This window comes from Mastigoproctus giganteus, chromosome 14 (genome assembly GCF_048544385.1).
Source record: "Mastigoproctus giganteus isolate SK-2022 chromosome 14, ASM4854438v1, whole genome shotgun sequence".
In the NCBI taxonomy this organism is placed as follows: Eukaryota; Metazoa; Arthropoda; class Arachnida; order Uropygi; family Thelyphonidae; genus Mastigoproctus; species Mastigoproctus giganteus.
The window spans coordinates 82,467,433-82,493,374 of NC_143588.1; the positions used below are offsets into that span (position 1 = coordinate 82,467,433).

The 25,942-nt window shown below is 36.9% G+C and overlaps 1 protein-coding gene across 1 annotated transcript in view; it reads right to left on the reverse strand.

Moving 5' to 3' along the window:
• Positions 1-25,942, reverse strand: part of l(1)G0020 (RNA cytidine acetyltransferase l(1)G0020) — a 219,217-nt gene that overhangs the window by 120,887 nt on the left and 72,388 nt on the right. The window contains exons 13-15 of the mRNA XM_090388438.1: positions 21,551-21,807; positions 15,081-15,129; positions 8,037-8,247 (exon numbers count right to left, since the gene is read on the reverse strand). Of these exons, the coding sequence (XP_090244564.1) occupies positions 8,037-8,247; positions 15,081-15,129; positions 21,551-21,807 (517 nt within the window). The remainder of the gene's footprint in view (positions 1-8,036; positions 8,248-15,080; positions 15,130-21,550; positions 21,808-25,942) is intronic.

The following is a 25,942-nucleotide window of genomic DNA, read 5'->3' on the forward strand; positions in this document are numbered from 1 at the left end:
ATTTTTGCTTCTATCGTAAGCAAACTTGTTCTTTGTTTGATTTTCTATCCAAACATTACAGCCATTCCATCTCTTCCAATTCTTTGTGTCTTGATCTAATGGATTTTATTATATTTTGAGTTGTTCCTGCTATGAAAGTTGTTTTTATTTTCTCTGCATTCTTTCTAATTCTCAGCGTTGCCTCTTTTAGGCCAGTAGCAATGTGCAATATCACATGGTCTTTGATTTTGCTCAAAGTGTTTCACAATTTCATATTTTTTTCTCTATCAACAGAGGTGGACTGGCCATAAGCCTTACTGGGGGAATCCCGGTGGGCTGCAGGCCAGTGTGATTTTGGCCATATATGTTAGTATGAGGCCGCTACAAATTTTCCCCAGTAAGAATTTTTGACCCAGTCCACCTCTGTCTATCAATATTGCTTTTCTTTTTCTCTCTGAATCTGTAGTGTCTTCACAGGATGCTTCCTCTTCACACCTTTTAAGTATTTTACACATTTTTAGGGAATAAAGCACAATTAGAAAATGAGGAGGCACGCTTGATACACATAAACAAAGCTGTGCGAGTGTAGAAACTGAATAAACAACACCGTAAAGGCAGACACACACACTAGTAACACCTCACTAGCTCATGTTTTAGTGAGGCGCCTCCATAGCCAGGTGGGAAGGAGCAGCAGTGCATAGCACATGCTTCTTGATTAGACCGGGGTTCGAGCCCATCACCACCAAATACGGAGGATACCACTGCATATTCCCGGAGCAATATGGCCTTAGTTGCTAATGCTCCTAAAAACCAAATAACAAACAAACAACACATTTTAGTAAAGCACATTTCTGGAGATCACTACCATAAAACAATAAAAACAATTTCCAATTGCATTTCTGCTAGTGGAATCTGTTACAAATGGGTAGCAAACTCGATTTACATAATTGCATTTGCAATAATACAGATAGCTGCAATTGTGGGTTTTTATGTTATTATGGTGAAATGTGCTTCCCCTTCAATGATATAAAAAAAAAAAACAAAAATACATTTCAAAATCTTCTCTTCATTCCTATCGTGTTGCGTTCAGTTGGGGTGATTCCACATTGGACTGTCAATTCTTGTAAACACAAAGGCGAATCATGTATAAGCGAATTAAGTTCGTGTTATATATGATATCGTTCCCCTATTTATAAATTGTGTATGATCAAATACGTGTAGTGTAACACGTGTTATATGAGGACCGACTGCATGTTAGAACGGATACAAAAATCTCTCATCAGGTATTTAGCTTATAAATCAGATCCAGACTTTTATTTGTACAGTTATAAAGATTGGTGTAAAATTTTCAATCTCCCCACTTTTGAAAAATAGAAGAAATATGCTCGACTGTAATCTACTACACTCTATACTTCAAGGCAAAATTGATGCTCCTATCTTAATTATTAATTTTAATTGTCTACCTAGGCCTTTGAGAGAGCATAATTTATTTCATATCACCGAATTTAGAACAAATCATCCCAAATTTGAATATTTTAATAGAACCACAGCATAGTGCAGCTGAAATACACCAGCTAGTGTATTCTCTCTCTCTCTCTCTCTCTCTCTCTCTCTCTCTCTCTCTCTCTCTCTCTCTCTCTCTCTCTCTCACACACACACACACATCTGATCTGCAACAGTGTTCAAATAACTGTTGACCATCAGGCAGTTACTCATCTTTCATGGGTCCCAGGGATACCATCCAGACCCCATTTAAGGGAGTAATAATCTTTGAAGTGGAAGGAAAATTACCTGATTATCCTCATCCTCAAGATTCATTCCTGAGACCATCACTCTACTTCCATGGTCTCAGGAGTCTTCTTAATTGTGTATGGTTAGTGAGTCTAATCTACACTTTTTAAATTTTATTATGTGTATTATTAAAATATCAGAATTTTGAATATTCTGTGTTTGAAATTTTGTGTACATTACTGCTTTTATGCTAATCAATAAAATTTCATATTCATAACTGTTATGGCTTAGAGGGGATATTCTGTGTTTGAAATTTTGTGTACATTACTGCTTTTATGCTAATCAGTAAAATTTCATATTCATAACTGTTATGGCTTAGAGGGGAACAGGTATCCTGTGTGTTATCAGACACTCAGCCTAAAACACTGATGGATCCAATATCTCTCTATTACAGAAGATTTAGGAGAAGTCCGGTTGGCCTGCCTCCCTAAAATCCACTCATGCACACCTCGATGGTAAGCCCTGTTACGTCACTTAGGTGGCAACGAACGTGTAGAGTGGTTCTCTTCAAGACGCCTGGTCAGCGTGAAGAGGAAAAGACCAAACCCTCCAGCAATGGGAGCACAACAATACAAATGGCCCTCAGTCCCCAGCAGCTTTCACTCTCCTTCTTACGGCAGCGAGAGGATCAGAGTGGAGGCAGAGGGTGCTAAGAATCTCTGGGTACGACCAGGCTGCCATGCACGGAAATTGAACTTGGCCTGTTATAACGTACGATCACTCATCGGTGAAGACAGGATATTAGAGCTGGAAAAGGAATTAGAAAATGTGAATTGGAATATCATCGGTTTGGCTGAAACAAGAAGAAGAAATGAATCACTTATAAGTTTATCAAGTGGAAATCTGCTGTACACCAATGGAAACAGTGAAAGGAGTGAAGGTGGAGTTGGGTTTCTGGTCCATAAAGATTTTAAAAACAACATTTTGGAATTCAAAAGTACATCACCAAGGGTGTCAAGACTAATACTCAAGATTTCTAAGAGGTACAAGCTAAAGATTATAATGATTTATGCACCAACATCGAGCCATGATGATGAAGAGGTTGAAGAAATGTACACTGAAATTGAGAGTCTTCTAGATGAGCAGAAAACCCACTACACTATTATTATGGGGGACTTCAATGCTAAGGTTGGAAAAAGGCAAAACAGCGCAGAAAGAGGAACTATAGGAAATTTTGGAATTGGTGAAAGAAATAAAAGAGGTGAAAGACTTGTGGAATTTGCAGAATCTCAAGGAATGCCAGTAATGAACACTTTTTTCAAGAAAAGGGTGAACAGAAAGTGGACATGGAAGAGTCCAAATGGATTAACAACTAATGAAATCGACTTCATCCTCACTAACAGAAGATATATTGTGAATGATGTTACCATCCTGAATAAGGTAAATATTGGAAGTGATCACAGAATGGTAAGATGTACACTTGATATAGATGTAGGAAAGGAAAGGAAAAAACTGACTCGAGTAAATAATACAAAGGTCTTTGAAATAACAGAGGAGGAGAAAAAGCAGTATGTCCTGGAACTTAAGAACAAGTTTGAGCTTCTGCAGACTTCTCAGGACCAAGATATCGACGAGGAATATTACAACTTTCTGAAAGTGATAAAGCCCAAGAAACCTATAGGGAAACAGAAATCCAAAGAAGAAAAAATTAGTCAAGAAACACTTGTCATGATGAACCAAAGACGACAAATGAAGAGCAAGAAAAACACTGACAGGGAGAAAATTGAGTATACTGAGTTATGCAAAGCCATTAGAAAGAGACTCAGAGAGGACATAAGAAGATTTAACACAAGAAAAGTAGAACAAGCATTAAGGGAAAACAAAGGATTTAAATCAGCAGCCATGAGCAGGAACACAGAAAGACAAATGATACTGAAACTGAAGAATAGCGACGGTGTACTTATAAACAGCAGAGAAGGCATAATTCAAATAGCAGAAGACTACTATAGAGAATTATACAAGGAGCGAGGGAATGATACCAGCAGTGGGGAAGATGGATTGCAAAGTAGCAACACATACAACATACCCGATATTCTTCCTGATGAGGTAGAACATGCATTGAAGAAAATGAAGAATCGGAAAGCTCCGGGGGAAGGTGAAGTTACTGTAGAGTTGTTAAAATTGGGAGGAAGAGACATAACACAAAAACTGGCAAGGCTCTTCACAAAGTGCATTAGAAAAGGTGTGACGCCTATGCAGTGGAATAATGCAATCATAGTTTTGCTGCATAAGAAAGGAGATAAATCAGAAATTGCAAATTATAGACCAATTAGCTTGTTATCCCGTATCTACAAGTTGTTCACAAGGGTCATTACTAACAGATTAGAAAGAATACTTGATGAGAATCAACCGAAAGAGCAAGCTGGCTTTAGGACAGGATTCTCAACTATGGATCACCTTCACGTAATATCACAGCTAATGGAGAAAGCAAATGAATATAAAACACCATTATGCCTGGCATTCGTGGATTATGAAAAGGCATTTGACTCCATACAGCATAAGGCAATGTTTCGGGCACTGGAAAGACAAGGCATATATACTCCATATATTATGATTTTTGAAGAAAATATATGAGAGTGCTACATCCTTTATTAGACTAGACAAAGACAGTAGCAAATTTAAAATCGAGAAAGGAGTTCGACAAGGAGACACAATATCTCCGAAGCTGTTTATGCTGCCCTTGAGGAAGCTTTCAGAAGATTAGACTGGTCACAGAAAGGAGTCAATGTGAACGGAGAGTACCTAAACCATTTACGATTTGCAGATGACATTGTGGTCATAAGCCACGATCCCAAAGAATTAGAGGAAAATCTTAATCAGTTATGCACAGTTAGTAAGGATTTTGGACTAAAGATGAATATGGCTAAAACAAAAGTAATGATGAACAAGTATGCCACGGAAAGGGAAATAATGATTGAAGGAGCAGTAATTGAAAAGGTGGAGTCATATACTTATCTGGGACAAGTTATTAGCTGTAATAATGATAAATGGCTGGAAGTCAAGAGAAGAATAAATTTTGGATGGATAGCATTCGGGAAATATAGTCACATACTGAAGAGCAATATCCCAGTTTGTCTGAAACGTAAAATAATGAATCAATGTATACTCCCCACCATGACTTATGGAAGTGAAACTTGGGCACTCACCAAAAGAATGGAAGAGAAGCTGAGAACTACACAGCGAAGAATGGAACGAATTATATTGGTAATCAGACTGTTAGATAAGAAGAGAAACACATGGATTAGGCAGCAAACTCAAGTAAAGGACATTCTTATCAAAACTAAAGAACTAAAATGGTCTTGGGCAGGACACATAGCTCGAAGACATGATGACAGATGGACTAAGAAAATAACAGAATGGTACCCAAGAGGAGCTAGAAGAAAACCTGGAAGACAAAGGCGGAGATGGATAGATGAAATTCATGAGTTTTTGAGTAGTAAATGGATGGCCAGTGCTCAAAACAGAAGGAACTGGAAAGTTGCTGGAGAGGCCTTCATCCTGCAGTTGATTGAAAATGGCTGATGATGATGATGATGATGAACTGTTATGGCTGCCATATTTAAAAAAAAAAAAAAGGTAAACTGTAGCCATTATCAAACCCGCCGCAGGACGGAAGCTGTTGTTGTTATTTGGTTTTTAGGAGCATTAGCAACTAAGGCCATATTGCTCCGGGAATATGCGGTGGTCATTCCCTGACCTTTCCGCATCCTCCATATTTGGTGGTGACGGGCTCGAACCCTGGTCTAATCAAGAAGCGTGTGCTACGCACTGATGCTCCTTCCCATCTGGCTACGGAGGCGCCCAGGAGGGAAGTCTCCTTCTCCTCCTCAACAATTCATGTTGAGGGAAAGGGACCATAATCTGCCATGCTGGTCCAGTGCAGGTTGGCAGATCAACCATATTTAGCAGTCATGATTTGAATTCCTGTCTACTCAAAGAGACTGTGCTACTGCACTCCCACTCCTGACCACTCAGCTATGGAGGCTTGCTATATTTAAGTGTTCTTTTAATTTTTTATAGGGTATACAAGATTATTTTTATTATTATTTTTTTTTGTTAGTTGTTAGCGCATCAGCTTCTGTGGCCATAATACACCTCCCAAAGTTTTTGCATTTTACTCTGATCCAAGCCCGAGGTGGAATTCGAACCCACGACCTTTGGGTTGCCAGGCAGGCACTTTACCCACCTGGCTAGCCCGGTCGGCATGAGATTGTTTAAATAACACTGTAATTATATTAAAATGATATTTTCTATCAAACTTGCTGGTTTCATTAGAAAGATTTTAATAATAATAATAATAAAAGATTAGCCCAGTGGTTACGATGTCGGTCCACTAATATCATGGACCCAGGTTCAAATCCCACTGCGGATAAAAAAAAAAAACTAGTTGCTTCATTGGACCTACCTTCCCCAAGGTCGAAGTGATGGCTGAGGAAGAGAGTGGCACCATCTGATATCGCTCCCATAACTACCACTCACCACTGGATGCCAAAGCTAAAACAGGTCCACCTCCATAGCTGGATGAAGATGAGAAGTAGAAATATTGAACATACTGCATCGAGTGTGGCGCAGGGTAAAGTCACTCGCAGAGGTAGAAGGTCGGCTTGAAAAGTCAGAGACAGTCTCCTACGGATGACAGCAGAGCAAGTGGCACTGTCTCCCACATGGCTACCACAACTAAAGGGCAAGCCCATCCAGCCCAACTTACTGGAAGTGCTTCCTGCACAACTGTACTAGTGACCAACCAGGAGGGAAGAAGAAGCCAGTGCATGAAGTGGAGCATCGAAATGAATACTACATTATGCGAGCATGCGAAATGGCCATAGCCTGGAAAAAAGGAGGGAGGGGCTTGACAGACCTCATTGAACAACAGAAGAAGGGATTACTTCCAGGAAAGCAGTGCCAATGTACCAAGACATATGAAAGAGAAACAGCACACACCACTCAACCTCAGCAAGAGACCTCACTCACACAGATAGAAGAAACAAAGGCAGAAAGATGGACAAAGGCACTCCATGGCAGACACTACAATGATCTCCATCAAGACTACACAGATAAGATAGCTTCGAATGCATGGCTCATGAGTGGGAGACTCTCCCAAGATTGAAGGATTCATGCTCACCATCCAAGACCAGGTAATCAACACCCAGGAACTATAGGAGATACATCGCAAAGGACTCAGAGGTGACAGATTACACATGCCACCTGGCCCCAGAAACAATCCAGCAATCACTGTAGGATGCATGTTTATCACTGAAATGGAGTACACTCATAAATATGACCAAGTTGCCAGGATAATACATCAAAAGCTAGCCAAAAAAAAAAAAAAAAACCACCAAAAATATCAACTCCAACTAATCAAAGAAAGTGTACCATATTAAACTACAAACCCCAGGCCATACTAGAGACCTCTGTTCACAAACTGTACACGCATAATAATGGACAAGACAATTATGAACAAAAGACCAGACATAACCCTCATTGATAAGAAGGAAATGGCTATCTACCTGATCAACATAGCAGTGCTCAACACCAGCAACCACCAGAAAATCAATGAAGAAAAGAACAAAGTATACAGACCTAAGGCAGGAAGTCCAAAAATGTGGCATATGAAACTAGTAATGAAACTGAAACTAATAAAAAAATAAAATAAAAATGAAACTAAAAATATCAGCTCCAACTGATCAAAGAAAGTGTACCGTATTAAAGTACAAACCCCAGACCATACTAGAGACCCTCTGTTCACAAAATGTACTAGAGCCACGCCATAATAATGGATAAGACAATCCTGAACAACAGACCAGATATAACCCTCATTGATAAGAAGGAAATGGCTATCTACCTGATCAACATAGCAATGCTCAACACCAGCAACCACCAGAAAACTAATGAGGAAAAGAACAAAAAGTATACAGACCTAAGGCAGGAAATCAAAAATGTGGCATATGAAACTAGTAATGACCATTCCAATCATCGTGTCAACCACTGGCATGGTGCCGAAGAGTCTCCATAAGAACCTAGCAGAGAACTTACATGGAACTCCAGAGAGCTGTAATCTTGAACACCTGTTGGATAGCCAGAGAGTTCCTAAACCAATAACAGTAATCGGATACAACAACCACCCCATATACTGGTCGCACGATGGGGAAAAACCCATCAGTAAAAAAAGATAATAATAATAATAAAAGATTATCTAATATAATCATGATTTACTAAAAATATAATGTCTAATATAATCAATTTTATTAAAAACTACTAAAACATACCACTTATGTTTTGTTTCTTTTGTAAAGAATTCTGTAAAATACTAAGGGAAAGTGATGAGTGAAATTCGCGGAATTGATACGAAAGTAAATTTACAAATCTTCTTCGAAAATCAGTCCAGAAAGCTTCCAGCCAGTCATATTCTTCTTCATCTTCTGCCTGCTTGTTAAGGATCTTCAGCATTATACAAGAATGTTCACCAGTGAGTTCATTCTGGAAATGATTTAAATTTGAAAGTCATAAAACTGAATAACTACCAACTAGAGATATATATTTGGAAAAGATACTGTCCATTATTTATTTTTACATCTGACAGGCTCAAATGCAAATGCACACATCTGCTTCCTAGTTATATAAAATGTATATAAATTTTCACATTCATGTCAGTAAAATATAGACATTAAGGCAAACCGAGCCACATCAGTCTCCAAAACTACATATATCACAGGAGTTTTTCTGCCCTTATTTATGACACGCTGGATTGAATTCTTAATGCAACTCAATTCCAGTAGTACCAGATTGCTGCAGTGTTAATGATTTACACTTAAAATGGGTTCATGTGGTATAATTCTTGCCAGAAGGTTCACTCTTTTAAACCTGCAGCTTATTTGATTCCAACTATGGTATGAAATGCCACACAATCTTGGTGTTTCACACATGACTCTCTTCCAAGAATGGTACTGTAGCCCTTTTCCCATGATACACTACTTGGAATCAATAACCTTTCATATGAGAAAAGTATGTCTGAAAAACGAGGAAGGCCAGTTATGGTAAAATTCTGGACTTCACTGGGTAAATGGGTGAAGGAACTGCTATAATTCTTCTGGCTAACAGCTATAGCAGTTCTCTTTTTGTAACATTTACCAATTTTCAAAGCATTCATCAATTCTCTGAATTGTAGAATTCCTCATAATCAAGTACCGGAATACCAACATTTCTGATATCATCCCATTCCAGTTGGGAACATGCCAGTGAAAGGTAGAGGCCTCTTATCTTCTATTTCTACTATAGACTGGATAGTATGGCAGAAATTATCAATATTAAAAGATAGAATCAATAATGCAGAAACAATCTCACTATAAACTATCAAGAACTCATTTTATAGCACTTTTACATCTTGAATGGGTATAGCAGGTTGGAAAGAATCTTCTTTTCTAGATGTGCTATCCCTATGCCATTGAGTATCTGCTAACAGGTGATCCAATGCTATCCTAAATATCTGCTTGTATACACCTATTCACTATATCTCAATAACAAACTGTATTAGTTGAGGTATAGATTGAGCAAATATCTCTGGCAAATCTAGCAGATATCTGCCAGAGAAATGGTGTAAACCTTTGCCCTCAAAGATGTTCATAGCACACTCTTATATCAGTGGTAAGGAGATGCATGTAATTGGAGACTACACAACTTCATAATCTTTAATATTCTTTCAAATGATATAATCAACAAACCCAATAGGAAAAAGACAAGGAGTGTCAGAAACTCAAGACTTTCAGATTATAGGCAGCTCACAAAACCTCAGTAGTTGGGAATTGGAAGCATATAGCCTTTGATACATGCTATTATTGAGCTTGCACTGTCTTTTCCCTTTCCTTTTTAGTTATTTTAGTTGGTTGACACATGCTATCATTTCATTTGCCCTGTCCTTTCCATTTCCTTAATACCTGCTACCCTCCCAATCCATAAACATTAATGACCATTCTTGCAACTTATAGGCTTAAATATACAGATATATACAGTTAAACCCAGTTATTTATTAACAAATAAAATACAAATAAAATAAAATAAAAGTACAAAACCAGTATCTTTCGGAATGCGTGTCCCTTTACAACTGATAAGTTAATATAAAATTTGAATACATTACAAGCAAATGTGGCACGTTAATCATGCGTCATTGTTGTAGCACGGACGTGTGCTGCTTTACGCCAGTGATCATCCATCAATAAAACGGTTGCTTCTAGGATGGGATGTAGACGCATGCCTTTCTGGCGATTTAATGCCTTAGGATTGTTTATTATGTTTAGTGACTCTAGCCATAGGCGGTGGCGAAAGTGTCGCGCGTGGTCCACTATCTCAAAGTCGCGCTTGGGGTCAAGATCGTGGTTGGTAGCCCAAAATTGTTCTGCGACCGCGGACTGGTCAGTTTCGGCAAGCCGGATTGCTCTGTCGTGTTCCGTGAGGCGATCCTGGAGACGTCTCGATGTCTCACCTACGTAGCAACTGTTACAGGCCCTACAGGTGGTATTATGGTACCACGTGGTATTATGGTAAATCGATACGTCGACGATATTTTTACCACAATACCACGTGGTTCTGAAACGGTACTACTAGAACACCTCAACTCCCTATCCAATTTCATCAAGTTTACCGTAGAATCAGAGGTGAATGGTTCGCTCCCGTTTCTGGACGTGCTAGTGCATCGCGTAGGCCCACGTCTAGAGACCTCAGTATACCGCAAACCCATGTTGTGCGGTCAATTCACCAACTACAGGTCCGGCCACGCTCCAAGCCATCTCAATAGCACTGCCCGCACCCTATTCTCCAGGGCCTGGAGCCATTCCAGCACCGACACAATTAGACGTAACGAGATCTCCCGTGTGAAGGCGGACCTAACCAGATGCGGTTATCCATCCCATGTACTAAACAGATGCCTGTTACAGGCAGAAGAACTTACATCCAACCCAAGACCTCCGAAGCAAGTCGGCATATCGTCCGCCTACATTCCGTACCATCCAGGAGTGTCAGGACGTATCTCGAAGGTCCTTAGAAGTTACAACATCAAATGTGTGCAATTACCCGGTAGGAACCTACGTTCACTTGTCTCCAGCGTGAAGACCCCTATCACACCTGTCTTACGCAGCAATGTAGTGTACCGTATCACCTGTAGGGCCTGTAACAGTTGCTACGTAGGTGAGACATCGAGACGTCTCCAGGATCGCCTCACGGAACACGACAGAGCAATCCGGCTTGCCGAAACTGACCAGTCCGCGGTCGCAGAACATTTTTGGGCTACCAACCACGATCTTGACCCCAAGCGCAACTTTGAGATAGTGGACCACGCGCGACACTTTCGCCACCGCCTATGGCTAGAGTCACTAAACATAATAAACAATCCTAAGGCATTAAATCGCCAGAAAGGCATGCGTCTACATCCCATCCTAGAAACAACCGTTTTATTGATGGATGATCACTGGCGTAAAGCAGCACACGTCCGTGCTACAACAATGACGCATGATTAACGTGCCACATTTGCTTGTAATGTATTCAAATTTTATATTAACTTATCAGTTGATAAAGGGACATGCGTTCCGAAAGCTACTGGTTTTGTACTTTTATTTTATTTTATTTGTACTTTATTTGTTAATAAATAACTGGGTATAACTGTATATATATCTGTATTTGAACTATGGACCCCAGTACTCCAGGCCCATTCGTTACTATTATAGACTTAACTTAGTCCATCCTGTTCACTACTATTATGAGGCCTTCATCCACAGAAAGGACAGTGGTCTGTTCATCACTTTTCTGCCTTTACTGGATGTTCACTTGACTAAAATGAGATCATTCCTGTACTTATACAGAAAGATTTTGTGTGTGTGCATGCGTGTGCGCAAAGGAATTCTACATTCAGGGCACTTGTAAGAAGAGATTTCATTACAGGGACCCAAGGGACTATGAGAAGGGACATGCTATGAAAACAGATCTGATATGGTGTTATTATCTAGAAATTAACATTGACTAACATATTACAGTTGATAACGTTTAGGTCAGGTTCTGGCCAATGGCACTTTCATCTATGCTTAACAGTATACTTCATTAAGAATGTTCATATTTCAATAATAGGTGAATATATGAGAAGGGATGGGGAGGAGGCTGAATGTTTTGTTTTTATGCTGATGACCTTGAAACTTTAACATACAATACAACCATTTAAAATTTCTTGCAAAATGATAATAAATTTGTACTGTATTTTAAGTGAAATGTCTGAGGTAAATACGAAAAGAGTGCTTTGTTCTTGTTCCTTTATTGAGTCAACCCAATTTGCATCTATGTTTTTTTTAAGTTGATCTCTTTGTCCTGTCTCTTTTATTCAAGATCCAGGCATCATAACAGTTGTCTGCTTTTTTGACAATTTCTATATTATTCTTAGAAAGGCTAATTCCATACTTACTTAACAGAACTTTGAATGTTGGAAGCAATAGAACTTGCTTCCAACTCATTTTATTTGCTAAAAAGACCATACCACTGCAAGCATTTTTGTATAACTACGAAATATTGTGGCCTATAAAGGTGATCAGTGGAGAGCCCAGAATTCATTTCAAACATATATGATGAACGGTAGCACATATCTAACAGAATTTCAGAAGGGAATGATAGTTGAATGCCATATGGAGAAAATGCTTGATTATAGGCAGCATTTAAGCAGTTGAATATGGGTGAGATTCACTGCTTAATCCAATCCAGAACTATGGAGAATCTGTTTTGCATTGAGTCAACAAACTGACAGTTTATTGTTTCTTTTCCTGTACTTGATTTCATAATCTAAAACTCACTAAATGATGTGATCTTCACTAAGTGATGCCTTAAAAAGTGATTCTGTTTTTCATTTTAAACTATTATTGGGGGGGGGGGAATCTTAATTTATTCACTGAAATTAAAGCATACAGTCTTTAGACTTATAATAGATGGAGTAATTTTCTTATTATCTTGTGTTATCTTAATATTGCACTAATCTAAGCATTAAATCCTCTTTGGTTTTGGACAATAGTAGTAGTAATAGCCATACAATGCAAAGAAGCCACAGGCTTTTGGTACACTGGCCAGGGAAAACAAAAGAAAAAAAAAAAAAAAAAATCACAACTATCCAAATATGCTGTATCTTCTGCAAATTTATTTTAATTTAACAACAGAATTAATGCCTTTTGTACACACTGAAAATATTTCATATTCCTCCTCATGGGTTAATAAGAAATATGGAAATTAAAATTAAAAAAAAAAAAAAAAAAAAAATCAAACTATTAAATTCTAATACATTTTACCAGAAGTTCAGGCTATCTGAAACCCAACTTCTGGTATTCTGTTTCATATGATTTTTTTAATTTCTTATTATTTATTAAGTTTACTTAATATTTTAAGATAGAAGCATTTTATATGTGTTTTTATACTGAGAAACACACAGAAAAGGTAAATAATATTTAATAATTTCAGAAAAATGTTTTGACCAGCCAACCCTGCAAAATGATATTCTTTTAAATATGAAAAAAGTAGTGAAAACCAGATAATAACAGGAAAATTTTATTTATTATAATGTAATTATTGATTACATTCCTTCAATATAATCACCAACCTTTCCGTAGCAGTAACTGTATAATTATATCTGCAGAGTGGTTTTTATCGATATCTGCAAGAGACCAATATATAGTATGTAAAATATCTCATCAATTTTCAAAATTATAACTCCCAAGAGGTTCTTTCATTTTGAAGAGAGCAAATTCACAGGAACTTCAGCTGAGGGGGGGGGGCAGGTATGGTGGATGCTCTCACTTCTATCAGTTGAGATTTTGCTTGGAAGGTGCTTCCCCATTAACATTCAAGATTGAGTGTAAGACCTGTCTAGCAAATATCTCTGCTTTCAATGAAGTTTGGGTTGTAGAAAGTGTTTAACCCCTTCCCGGAACATTTTTTTCCGGAAAATGTACCATAACGGATTGACTTTTTTTATTTTACAGATTAAAAGTATGCATCATGCGAATACTCATTGTATAGTTTTTTGTGTTTTTTATTAATTTTTTTGTAGAAAATATATGGGAGTAATTAACCCATTTAGGCTATCCCGAGTTATCTCGTGTACACCAAGAAGTGTGCAAATTATACAGATTTTTTAAAATAAATTAGCGTTTGAGTTAAAAGAAAGGCACAGAAAAAGTCTTCATTACTCATTATATAAATAAATTTAAAAAATCAAGTGGAACGCACAAGTAGTAACCTCTTGCCACAAGCAGTAATCGCGAACTAACTACATTCTGACACACGGCTGCTACAAGTGGACAGGCGAGGTAAGCGTCACTTAAGGGCGGCAATTGAAGAGGGCACCAAAACATTTTTCAATATTGTTTTTGTGAATTATTTTTGTGGGTTCAGTATTCTGCATTTAGGAAAGCAAACTATATTTTGCTTATTTGCAGCACAGGAACACACGCTAGTTTTTTGACATTGCTATACAATATAAGTAAAACAAAAGCCAGTCGTTTGCTGCCAGGTGTAAGAAAATCCTGAGAAAACTTGGGATTTACCTGCCTAATGCAAAATTAGCCAGATAAATGCCAGAGAAAATACGTTTTAGTCCTAAATTTGAAGGTATTATTGTTTGCTTCGGGTATTACTGTATCCCGAGATATTTTGTGTAGTTCCAAATAACTTTTATAACTAAAAATGAGATATCTCGGGATAATCCATGAAGCAGTTAAGGAATGGGAAGTAGTACTATGCACGGACTGTGGTAACAATTAGCACAGTGAAATATAATACTGTAGTATTATATAATAATATTAGCACAACAAAATAAAGAATAGTATCCTCACAATCATAAGCAATAATCATTATCACTTTCATGATTAATTCAATTCTTGAGTTTTTTTTATTTGAGGAGAATCATTGTGAAACTGTTCCTCCACGTAAAAGAACCTTTCTGGGGTCAGCATTTTGATAACAGACAGATATCAATAAATCCACTCTGTAGATTTTCTGGTTACCTCTTGTATTGAAGGTGTTCATACAAATGGAGAGTGATTGTATAGAAGGCATCTAATAATATGATAATAAATTCTAATAGTAATTCTGATAATAATATAAGTTGTCATTATTCAAACTTGTTCCAATTTTATATTGATTTCACTTCATTGCTTTTATTTACGCTAAGAGATAATTATTTCATTTAACATAATTAAAATCCTGCCTATTGTATTTTCATAAGTTAACTTTAGATTACATCTCAATTTATAACATCATTGAGCTGGTGACACAAATATGTTCAAATAACTTACCACAGTCTGCCTAAGGTAAACAGGAATAAATCCAGCTTTTTTCCAAAACCTGCAATATTGAAAAACTATTGTAAATATAATTTATTACAAAACAAAGAGCAAAATTTTTCAAAGGGGCACAATGAAACACGAAAAGAATTTGAATAAAGATTTTCTCAATTTTTCAATAAGAAAATAAAAAATTATATTTCAGCTTTATAAATTTTAAATTTATAAAACTGAAATTTATAATTTTTATTATGATTCAATAACATTCTACATTATTATTTTATTTTGTACAATGTAAGGCTATCTTATTTTTGTTATTCTTAATGATTTAAGAATTTTGATGATTAAATAAGATAATATATATTATTATTAAATTTAATTATTTAATGATTTTGTCGTATGCTGTATATCAAAGTTATTTTCTGTATTTTTTTCCTACACTTTTTTATATATGTAAGCCTTCCTTGTCACTAGATTGGATTCTTGTTTTATATGAAGTATGAATGCGATCAGTCTATGTAACTTATAAATCTAATTTCTTGGGGTTTTTTTTATATTAGATATAATAAATAAATCTGGTTGATTGTCTCTCTCTCTCTCTCTCTCTCTCTCTCTCTCTCATATACTGTAGTTGCTAATAATCAAAGAAATGGCAAAATGAAACATCTTTTATATTACTGATATTCCTTTAATGGTTATGCATTTTATTAGTATTAGTAATGGCCGCATGGTGCAAGAAAGCCTATAGCTTATGCTGCACCAGCCAAAAAAAAAAACTAATAATTAATAAAAGAAAAGGAAATTAAACCTATCATCCTATGCGTTTCCCTCACCTGAAGGTACTATCCAGATGACCTTTGAATTTCCCCAAACTGTCAGCCTCTACCACCCATGTAGGCAGCTTATTCCAGTAATTTATAACTCGCTGGCTAAAATAAAACTTCCTGCAGTCCATTCTAAACAACGCCCCCCGTAACTTGAATTTATGTCCCCTAGTTCTAGCATCATTTATAATCTTGAAAATTTCGTAATCATTCATTTTACCGATGCCTCTCAGAGCCTTAAACACCTCAATCAAATCTCCTCTAAGGTGTCCAGTTTCCAAACTCTACAACCCACATATTCGAAGTCTTTCTTCATAAGGATGCCCTTTTGCTGATCTCAACAGGTGAGTTACCCGTCTTTGTACCCTTTCAAGAAGCTCGATGTCTTTCTTTCTTTCTTTAGGTGCGGTCTCCATACTTAAACACAGTATTCCAAGTGTGGTCTAACAAAAGCCTTATATAATGGGATTATCACGTCCCTATCTCTACTTGCAAAAGTTCGATAGATCATTGATAGGACACCATGGGACTTCCTCGCAACCTGTTTACAATGCTCGGAGAATTTCATGTCTGACCGTATCGTAACACCCAAGTCCCTTTCCTCCAGTACTTGGTTTAGTTGAACTCCACTAAGTTGTTGTTATCATTATTTTGGTTTTTAGGAGCATTTAGCAGCTAAAAATATGCGGTGGTCAATTCCTGACCTTTCCGCATCCTCCATATTTGGTGGGCACAGGCTCGAACTCCACTAAGTGTATAAGTTATTTTGGATTACTGTTTCCCAGGTGTACACTTTGTTGGATTAAAGCATAGCTGCCATTTTTATGACCATTCCTGATGTATATCTAGGTCTCTCTGAAGAAGCTCAGCTTGACAGTGATCATTAACTACTCTACCAATTTTAGCATCATCTGCAAATTTAGATTCTATCCCTTCATCAATGTCGTTTATGAAAATTAAAAACAACAGTGGTCCTAATACTGATCCTTGGGGAACCCCACTTCTTACTTCAACCCAATCTGAGGAACAGTCATTTATCACAACCCTCTGCCTCTTGCCCTGAAGCCATCCTGATATCCATCTAAGGATTTTCCCAGTGATTCCAACCTGTTCCAGCTTATAAAGCAACCGCTCATATAGGACTGAGTCAAAAGCTTTGCTAAAATCTAAATAAACAATGTCGAAATTATTCTCTAAATCCAGCTCATGAGTGACCCTTTCAAAATGGTGAACCAGATTTGTTAAACATTATTTTCCTTTTACAAAACCATGCTGAGTATCCTTGAGAATTTCAATTCTATCCAAATGATCCTGAATTCCACCCTTGATCACTGCCTCCATGATTTTCCCTACCGCTGAAGTCAGACTGACAGATCGATAATTTCCCACTTCACTCTTAGAATAAAACTTATGTATGGGAGATACATTGGCACTTTTCCAATCCAACGGGATCTCCCCCGAGTCTAGTGATGCTCGTATAATTAGCCTCAATGGTTCAATGCACTCACTTGCTGCCTCCCTTAAGATTATAGGGTATATTCCATCAACTCTAGGAGCCTTACTTGTCCTGTAAGCTCGAAAGTTTTTTCATTAAATAATCTTGCAAAATTTCAATATCATTAATTACATATTTTTCAACTTTGCTCCCACAATTTCCCATTGCCACAAAAGGTTTTTCTTCTGTAAATATCAATGCAAAATAACTGTTGAGTTCATCTGCAACTGCAGCTGGTGTATTTAATACTGTCCCCTTTCCCTTATGTAAAGGTTCGATCTGGTTTGTCCTGCTCTACTTAGCATTTATATATGTGAAGAATTCCTTATCCCCCCCCCCCTCCATTTGCTCTGTTTGTTAGCTATTTCTCATAAACTGCCTTTGCCTGTCGAACCTTTTCTGTGGCTCTGTTACAGATCATCTTGTAGCTGTTATAGGCTTCAGTACTTTTTATTGCTCTAACTTTTCCATGCCACCTTTTTCTGCTCAAGTAATGTAGCAACTTCACTATTCATCCAACTTGGAACCCTCCCCGTGGAGTATTTTTTTAATGGTAAATACGCATTCAATGCGTCTGTGATTAATGTTTTAAAAGCATACCACAGTTCAATTGTATTTGTTCTCTGTGCGATATCTACCCAGTTAATAGAGGCCATGTAGCACCTTAAGGCATCATAATTTCCTTTTCTGAAATTATAACCCATTCCTTTGCTTTTACTACTGCTACTTCTCTCTTCTTCATCATCCACCACCACCATAGAACTCCGTGATCACTTCCTGCTACTGGTTCCTCTACTGTCAGCCCTGTTATGTCATCTGATTCATGGGTGATAATGAGGTCTAGGATATTCTTTTCTCTAGTACTTTCCCTGACATGTTGATACAAATAACAGTCATCTAGTTGATTTAAAAATTTTGTTCCTTCAAGTTTCATGTTTCAAGTTTCCTTCCCATTTTCTCCAATCAGTTAGAGGCAAATTAAAATCAAATTATTAGAAGGAATAGGCAAATGAATTGTTGGGGTTTTTTTTGCGGCTGATGCTTATAAGCTTTGGTTCCTTGCATCATTTTGCTAATACTAACATTTACCACATAAGCTAATTATCAAAATAAATTACTTTAAGGATTAAAAAATAAGGTAACGATAATGACCATAGGCTAAACATACTAGCAGAGAGACAACCACGCTGGGGAGTGACTGGCTGAATAGATCCTTCAAAACAGTAACGCTCTTTTCTATTCTTCCACTATATTACATACCATGCCTTTTTTTTTTTATTCCATATTCTCTTAGAACATTATTAATTACTTTAAGGATTAAAAAATAAGATAATTAGGTAACAACAATGACCATAGGCTAAACACACTAGCAGAGAGGCAACCACCCTGGGGAGCTGAAGTGTTCAAGGCTTTAAAAGGGTTAAGTAATGCTTATGGAATCTACTCTTTTTCTTATGACATACAAAGGGTACTAGGAAAGTTTTGCAATATGACGCAACAATGAATCACAGGAAGCTGCTTGTTGCTGCATGTTGAGACATGTTCATACGTGCATAGTAGCCGCCGCGGCAAGTCGATGGGCTCAGTTATTCATTAGTAGTGAGAGTGTAAAGTGCTTGCGATGGCATCGTGGTCACGAAATGAGATAAGGACAGTTTTGCGGTATAATTTCGTGCGTGGTTTAACCATAGACCAGTGCTTAGAAGAAATGACTCTTGCACTAGATGATGATTGACCACATTGTACAACGATATTCAGGTGGTATAGAGAATTCCAAAGGGGAAATTTCACTCTGGAGGATTCTGAGAGGCCGGGAAGGCCACGAATGTCAGTTACGGAGGAAAACGTTACTGCTGTGAGGAAAATGCTTGACGAAAACAGGCGAGTGACCTACCAACAGATAGAGGATACTTTGGGCCTAAATGCACCAGCAATTCGTTCGATTCTGCAAGATCATTTGCACGTGAAGAAACTTTGTTCTCTCTGGGTGCCGCATCAACTGACTGAAGAGCAGATGACATGACGTGTGACTTGGTGCCGGGAGATGTTAAAAAAGTTTGATAAGGGACAATCTCGGTATGTGAACAACATCGTGACAGGTGACGAGACTTGGCTGTACTATTACGATCTGCCAACCAAGGCTCAAAACAAAGTTTGGGTCTTTGATGATGACGACACACCCGTAATTGTCAGAAAATCCCGATCTGTAAAGAAGAAAATGATAGCTGTATTTTTCAAATCGAGTGGAATTGTGGAACGTGTCGTTTTGGACACGCAGAAGACAGTCACAGCTAAGTGGTATACTGAACAATGCCTGCCTAAAGTCATTGGATCTATGAAGAACCTGCGGCCAAAGTCAAGAATGGACACCTCCATCACGATAATGCTGCAGCTCACCGCGCCAAAGCCTGCACCGAATATTTGACCATGACAGGACTGAAACTTCTCGAGCACCCTGCCTACAGTCCAGACCTTGCTCCCTGTGACTTTGCACTGTTGCCGCATGTGAAAATGAAGCTAAAAGGGAGGCGGTTTTCCAGTGATGAGGACCTTCTACGGGCTTGGGACAACGAGTGTGCTTTACTCCCTAGTGAAACTTGGCAGAACTGGTTTAAAGATTGGTTTCGGAGGATGGAGAGGTGTATTGAATGTAGAGGAAATTACTTTGAAAAAATTAAATAAACAAAGCTGTATTGCAAAACTTTCCTAGTACCCTTTGTACAGCAAGGCAATACAAAAATTTAAATTGAAAAAGGATGGTTGCAGAAATTTGCATTCAGTCACATAGCTAAACCTCTATTTAGTATTGTGTAAATGGGTAGTTTGAATAAATGTAAATGTTTTGACAAATTATTAGAAGGAATAGGCAAATGAATTGGTTTTTTTTTTGTGGCTGATGCTTATAAGCTTTGGTTTCTTGCATCATTTTGCCAATACTAACATTTACTACATAAGCTAATTATCAAAATAAATTACTTTAAGGATTAAAAAATAAGATAATTAGGTAACCACACTTCACTAAGTAACATTACATGGAAAACAAATTAGATATTGCTAATCATTATTACTTTACTGCCTAAATGAAGTTCCATTAAGGCAAATAAATAATTTAAAAATCATGATCATTCTTTTTTTTTTGAGCAGCTTTCATATAAAGTCAAATGCATAGCATAACCATTAGTATTATTGACATGCTGAAGAAGAAAGAGCATAATTTCCTGGAAGCTATATGTAAGTGTCTTTCTTACACAAGCAGCTACCATCCAAATTATTTCCCTGCCATGATTTCCAATCACAGAAAGCTTTTCAACAGAAATGGTGACCCATTAATCAACCCATCGTGCATATTCTCCAGTTACAATCCCAAAATATGACTGGTTAATTCATGGTAGTATATATATTTTTTCCATAGAGTACAGTAGTAGATATCTACCCTTTTTTCTATAAGTACTCATTCAACTCCAATGATATTAAAGGCTTAATAATTGTTATCCAAATTATTTTAAGAATAGTACAACCTTATGTGTCTTTCATATTTCTGGAATTATTCTCTCTCCTAACAAGGCAATGGATTGAGTAAACTAAATGCTAATGGGCATCTTTACTCTTTCTCAAACAACATGCACAGGGGGCATATATTTAAATTGAAAAAGAATTGCTGTAGGACAGACGTGCAAAAATTTGCTTTCAGCCAGGGAGTGACAGATTGTTGGATCTGGTGTTGTGGAAGTGGGCAGTCAGAATAAATTTAAAAAAGAACTAGAGCAATTATTAAAGGAGATGGAAGGATGATGTGGCATAGTGTTTTTTTTGTTTTGTGATGCTGTATAAGCTTCCTTCCTTGTACCATTTACAAAATTCTGCAAAACCTCAACAGTTTTAAATACAAATATAGCAATTTTTCCTTACCTACTAGCGCTGTTAAAGGCATTTCATGTATAGCAGCTCTCCTATTTTTTAAGTAATATTTTATAAAGCATATGCACCTTAATTAGATTCTTCCTTAATATTATATTATAAAAGTTATTGTATTCAAATCTTGTAAGATAATTAAGCCATTAATTTTCATCAAGCCACTGTCATATATATTCCTTATTATTTTATGATTATTAGGTATTACTACTATTATTAATTTATGTAATATGTGTGTGCATTTATTTTACCTTAATAATTCTGATGTAAGTCCATAGGAAACACCTAAGTAATCAAGTGCTTCTGGGACTCTTTCACTTAACTGTACCATCAAAGGAGGTAAAGACTTCCGAGGGATTATTTGTTCTTCTAAAAGGCCCACACTATTTTCATCTATAGGTTCAATATCATGATGATTTTTTTGTGGCATGGCATTTTCTTCCAAACTTGGGATTTTTCCTTCATAATAATGCTGTAACAGTTGGAGTGCACGACTTCCATAACCCATCTAGAGAACAAAAAATAAATCTTGTAGAAAATATTTTAATAGTTTATATATAATAAAATCATATTAGTTAAAAAAAAACTTTTCTCCTCTTATTTATGAGAAAGCATCATTCAATCACACTATACATAACAACTATAACCCTATTGTAGGTGGTATTTTGGTTTTAATTGTGAAGTGCATTGACTTATGCAATAGATGAAAAGTGTTGAAGTGTTACTGAGTCAGTTTGATGTGACATAATTGATGGGAAAAATAAAAAATTAATTGGGGGTGGTTCTAGTACAAGTGAATATAATGAATATATTTATTTATACAGGCAAATGAGGTGGGCAAACAGATATGAATGTATTATCATGCCGGACTTTCATTTTCCATAGAGAAGATGGGAATTTATTGGTGTAGCACCCTCATAGAAAAGTATATTTTTTGATTGACTCGGTAATTACTTCTTATATCATGTTAGAAACCACATGGAAGAACAATATTCTTGAAATAATTTTTTCCAGGAATTCAAGAACTTTTGCATTAAGGAACTATTAACAGGTAGTGATCGTAACGTATGAATGTGGGACATATCTGAAGCAATAAATGTTTGTCAAAAGGAAGTTTTAATTTTCACAAGGGACATTATGATGGCTTTAGGCATTACCTGAATCTTATTCAATGGGAACAGTTAGTAAATATAACAAGTATCAATGCTAAATGGGAACTGTTCAAATAAGTAATTCTAGAAGGTTATCCATCCATCTTTTCATACCTTTAAAGCATTATTTTTCAAGGCTTAGGAAAAAACAGATGACCAATGAGCTGATGAAGACAGTAACATACAAAAAAAAAAAAAAAAAAAAAAATTGTATGGAATGAATATAAATTATCAAGAGACACTGAACAATGACAATCATAAATTAATCTATAAACAATGCTAAAGCATTTCTTATATGCAGTACAAAGGTTGGGAGGGTGGCAAGCAATAGCAACAAAGGTGAGCTGTTTCAATAAGACCTAGATATTTTATCAGTTGGTCTGAAAGTGCAATATTAGGAAATATAAAGGTCCTACATTTGGTTCACAGTAATCCCAGATTAACTTACTGCTTGAGAAGCAAGTGATGACATTGAAAAGGACTTAGAAAACTTGAATGAGTGAGGTATTTAAGGCTTTAATATTTTATTATTTGATACTAGTAAATTAAATAATAGGCATATCTTTTTTTCTCCCCACAAATATCACAAACTAAAGAACATACACTTAAACTAAAGAAGGAATTAAGAAAAATTTCTTTAGCAAAAGGGTTATTAATTATTGAAATAAATTACCCTAATCTTGTAGGACTAGAGAGTTTATGTAAATTTAAGGAAGGGCTGAATAGATACTTGGATGGAACCAAGCGAATTGTATTTCATTTTTTTATAGGCTGGTGTTCAATAAGCCTGGCTTAAAAACTCTTCTAGAAGATTCCTACCAATGAAATAGATATCCATTGTAAGTGGATATACAGTGGATATTCATTTTTGATACTATTCATAAAGAAATATGAAATATTTCTATCATAATTTATGGTTTAAACATGTACACTGAAAGGACAGAATTCATAGGATACCTGGTTCCTGGGCAATGTGATGCTGTCACCTCTCTCGCTAGTGGCTGAACCCACCACTTGGCAGGTATATAGGTACACTACATCACTGCATTATGTAGATGGTAATTCAATGTCAGTATGGATAAATGTTGTGAGTTAACAGACTTTGAAAGAGGGATGATAGTGGGTGCCTGATGTATGGGTCACTCTATCATGGAGATAGTACAGAAATTACACTATCCCCCATTTGACAGTATCAAGAGTGGGTGGAGAAAAGTGGTGGATGAACGTGGCTGTTGACATCTGTCTTACATTGTTTCAGCCAACCAGAAAGCGACAGTGGCACACATCACCGCCGACTTCAATGACGGAGGTGTTAGAAACGTCTCCACCAAGACTATCAGGCGATCATTAGCCGCAATAGATTATGGGAGCTGTTGACCAACCAGAGTCCCATTGTTAACACTATGACACAGGACTCTACGCCTCAACTGGGCAAAAGAACATCAGTGGACTTTGGATGATTGGAGACGGGTCTCCTGGTGCGATGATTCCTGTTTTCAGTTATTTCAAGCGGAAGGGAGGGTGCATATCTGGCTGAAACCGCATGAAGCTATGCAACCGTCATGTCAACAAGGAACTGTTCATGAAGGTGGACGGTCGGTAATGGTCTGGAGCGTGTTCAACTGGCACATGTTAGGACCTCTGGTATTTCTAGACACATCTCTGAATGGTCCAGGTTACATGTCCATCCTTGCAGACCATCTGCATCCCTTCATGGTTATCATGCACCCACAGGGCAATGGACTCTTTCAACATGAAAATGTGCCTCCTCACAGAGCCGTGGTGACTAGAACATGGTTCAAAGAGCATTCTGCAGATTTTACCACCATGGAAAAGTTTCCCCGTTCGTTGGACATAAACCCTGTGGAGCATCTCTGGGATGCTGTGGAAAGGTCCATTCAAGCTTTGGATCCTCCACCCAGGAATGTGATGGAATTATGGACAGAGGTGCAGCAAGCATGGATAGAAATACCTGTGGAAAGCTTTCATGAACTAGTGGACTCAATGCCTTACCCTGTGACTGCCCTTATCCAAGCAAAAGGTGGGCCTACCTGTTACTAGGTAGGTATCCCGTGATTTATGTCCACTCAGTGTAGTATTACACGTGTATTATATGGCTAATTAGTCTGCTCCTAAAGCAGAAAAATACGACAATATTACTGCTGAGAATAGAAAAAAATGCTGCCAAAGCAATGAAGTGGAATCAAATGCATGTTTCTCTTCTCCCACAATAAGCTAATAAAATGGTGATTCCTATAGTCTAACTCAGTGTTGAAGATATATCATGAACACAGACAATAAGTGCATGAGGTTCCCCATATGATCATGAATCATATGGAGCATCAGTAGGAAGGAATGCAGTGTACACTATGTTATATGTATTTCATTATTCTGTGTTTCTGCTGATGCTTAGTTTTGTGTCTAATGTCTTGGAGCATTTATATAAAATAAATTTGCTAGGTTATTCTTATTTCCAAGATTTACTAAAATTCTAAGAGGGAGGAGATGCCATATGCATTCCTACAAATAACCTGGTTTGCTATTTATTAAATTTAAAAAATTGAAAGAATATAAATTAAAATTTCATAAGAAAAGTACAGTACAACACAAAATGAATAGTAACTGTTGGCAGGGGTGAATCAAAAAGTTACTGAATTTAAAAATCTCCAAAACTGTAAGTAATTATTCAAAAAAACTGGTGATCTCCTGTTGTTTGTATCCTGACCTGTAATATTTCCATTAACCATCTCCAGTGTGCACAACCATGTTTTCCCAAATTGTATGAACCACTGAAAAATGAAATGTCAGCATTCTCTGACATTTAATTTTTCAGTGGTTCATACAATTTGAAATGTCAACAATCATCAGCATTCTCTTTTTTCTGGCTCTCAATGTCATGTATTTCTTTAATTTTGTCTTCCTTATTTAAAACTTTGTTTTTCAACTCACCTAGCCAAGACTGCAAAAAAAAAAAAAAAACATTCAGCAATTTTACCCTTTGCTGGTTGCATGGCATGGAGATTTCACTTAAGAGCAATACGAGTTAGCCCAATGCTCTTTCCACTTAAGTGCACACCCACAGTACAGCTCTTTAGGAAGTATGTTTTGAGAATTTCTCAATCCTATAATGCTTAGTAAAGTACTACGCTGACAAAATTAATTCACTGAAATTTGTAAAAAAAAAAAAGGCAAAATAAATGCTATTTATAGACAGCCATTTTTCTAGGAAACATCACAAAAAATTTCTGTGAGAAATTATCCCTTCATAACCAATTTATATATAGCTTCTAAAGTTCAGGTGTTATAAACAACTAATACTTAGGCAAAGAAGTGGCAGAACCAATCTCCTATTTGATGTCTTAGCACGTGGGACCAAAGTGTCACATGCCACATGTGAGGATCTTATAAACAAGCTGAAATGTGTTGTATGTATTTTATGAATACAGTATTACTCTCTTTACTTGTAGGTAGGGATGGGGGCAGAGAACATGA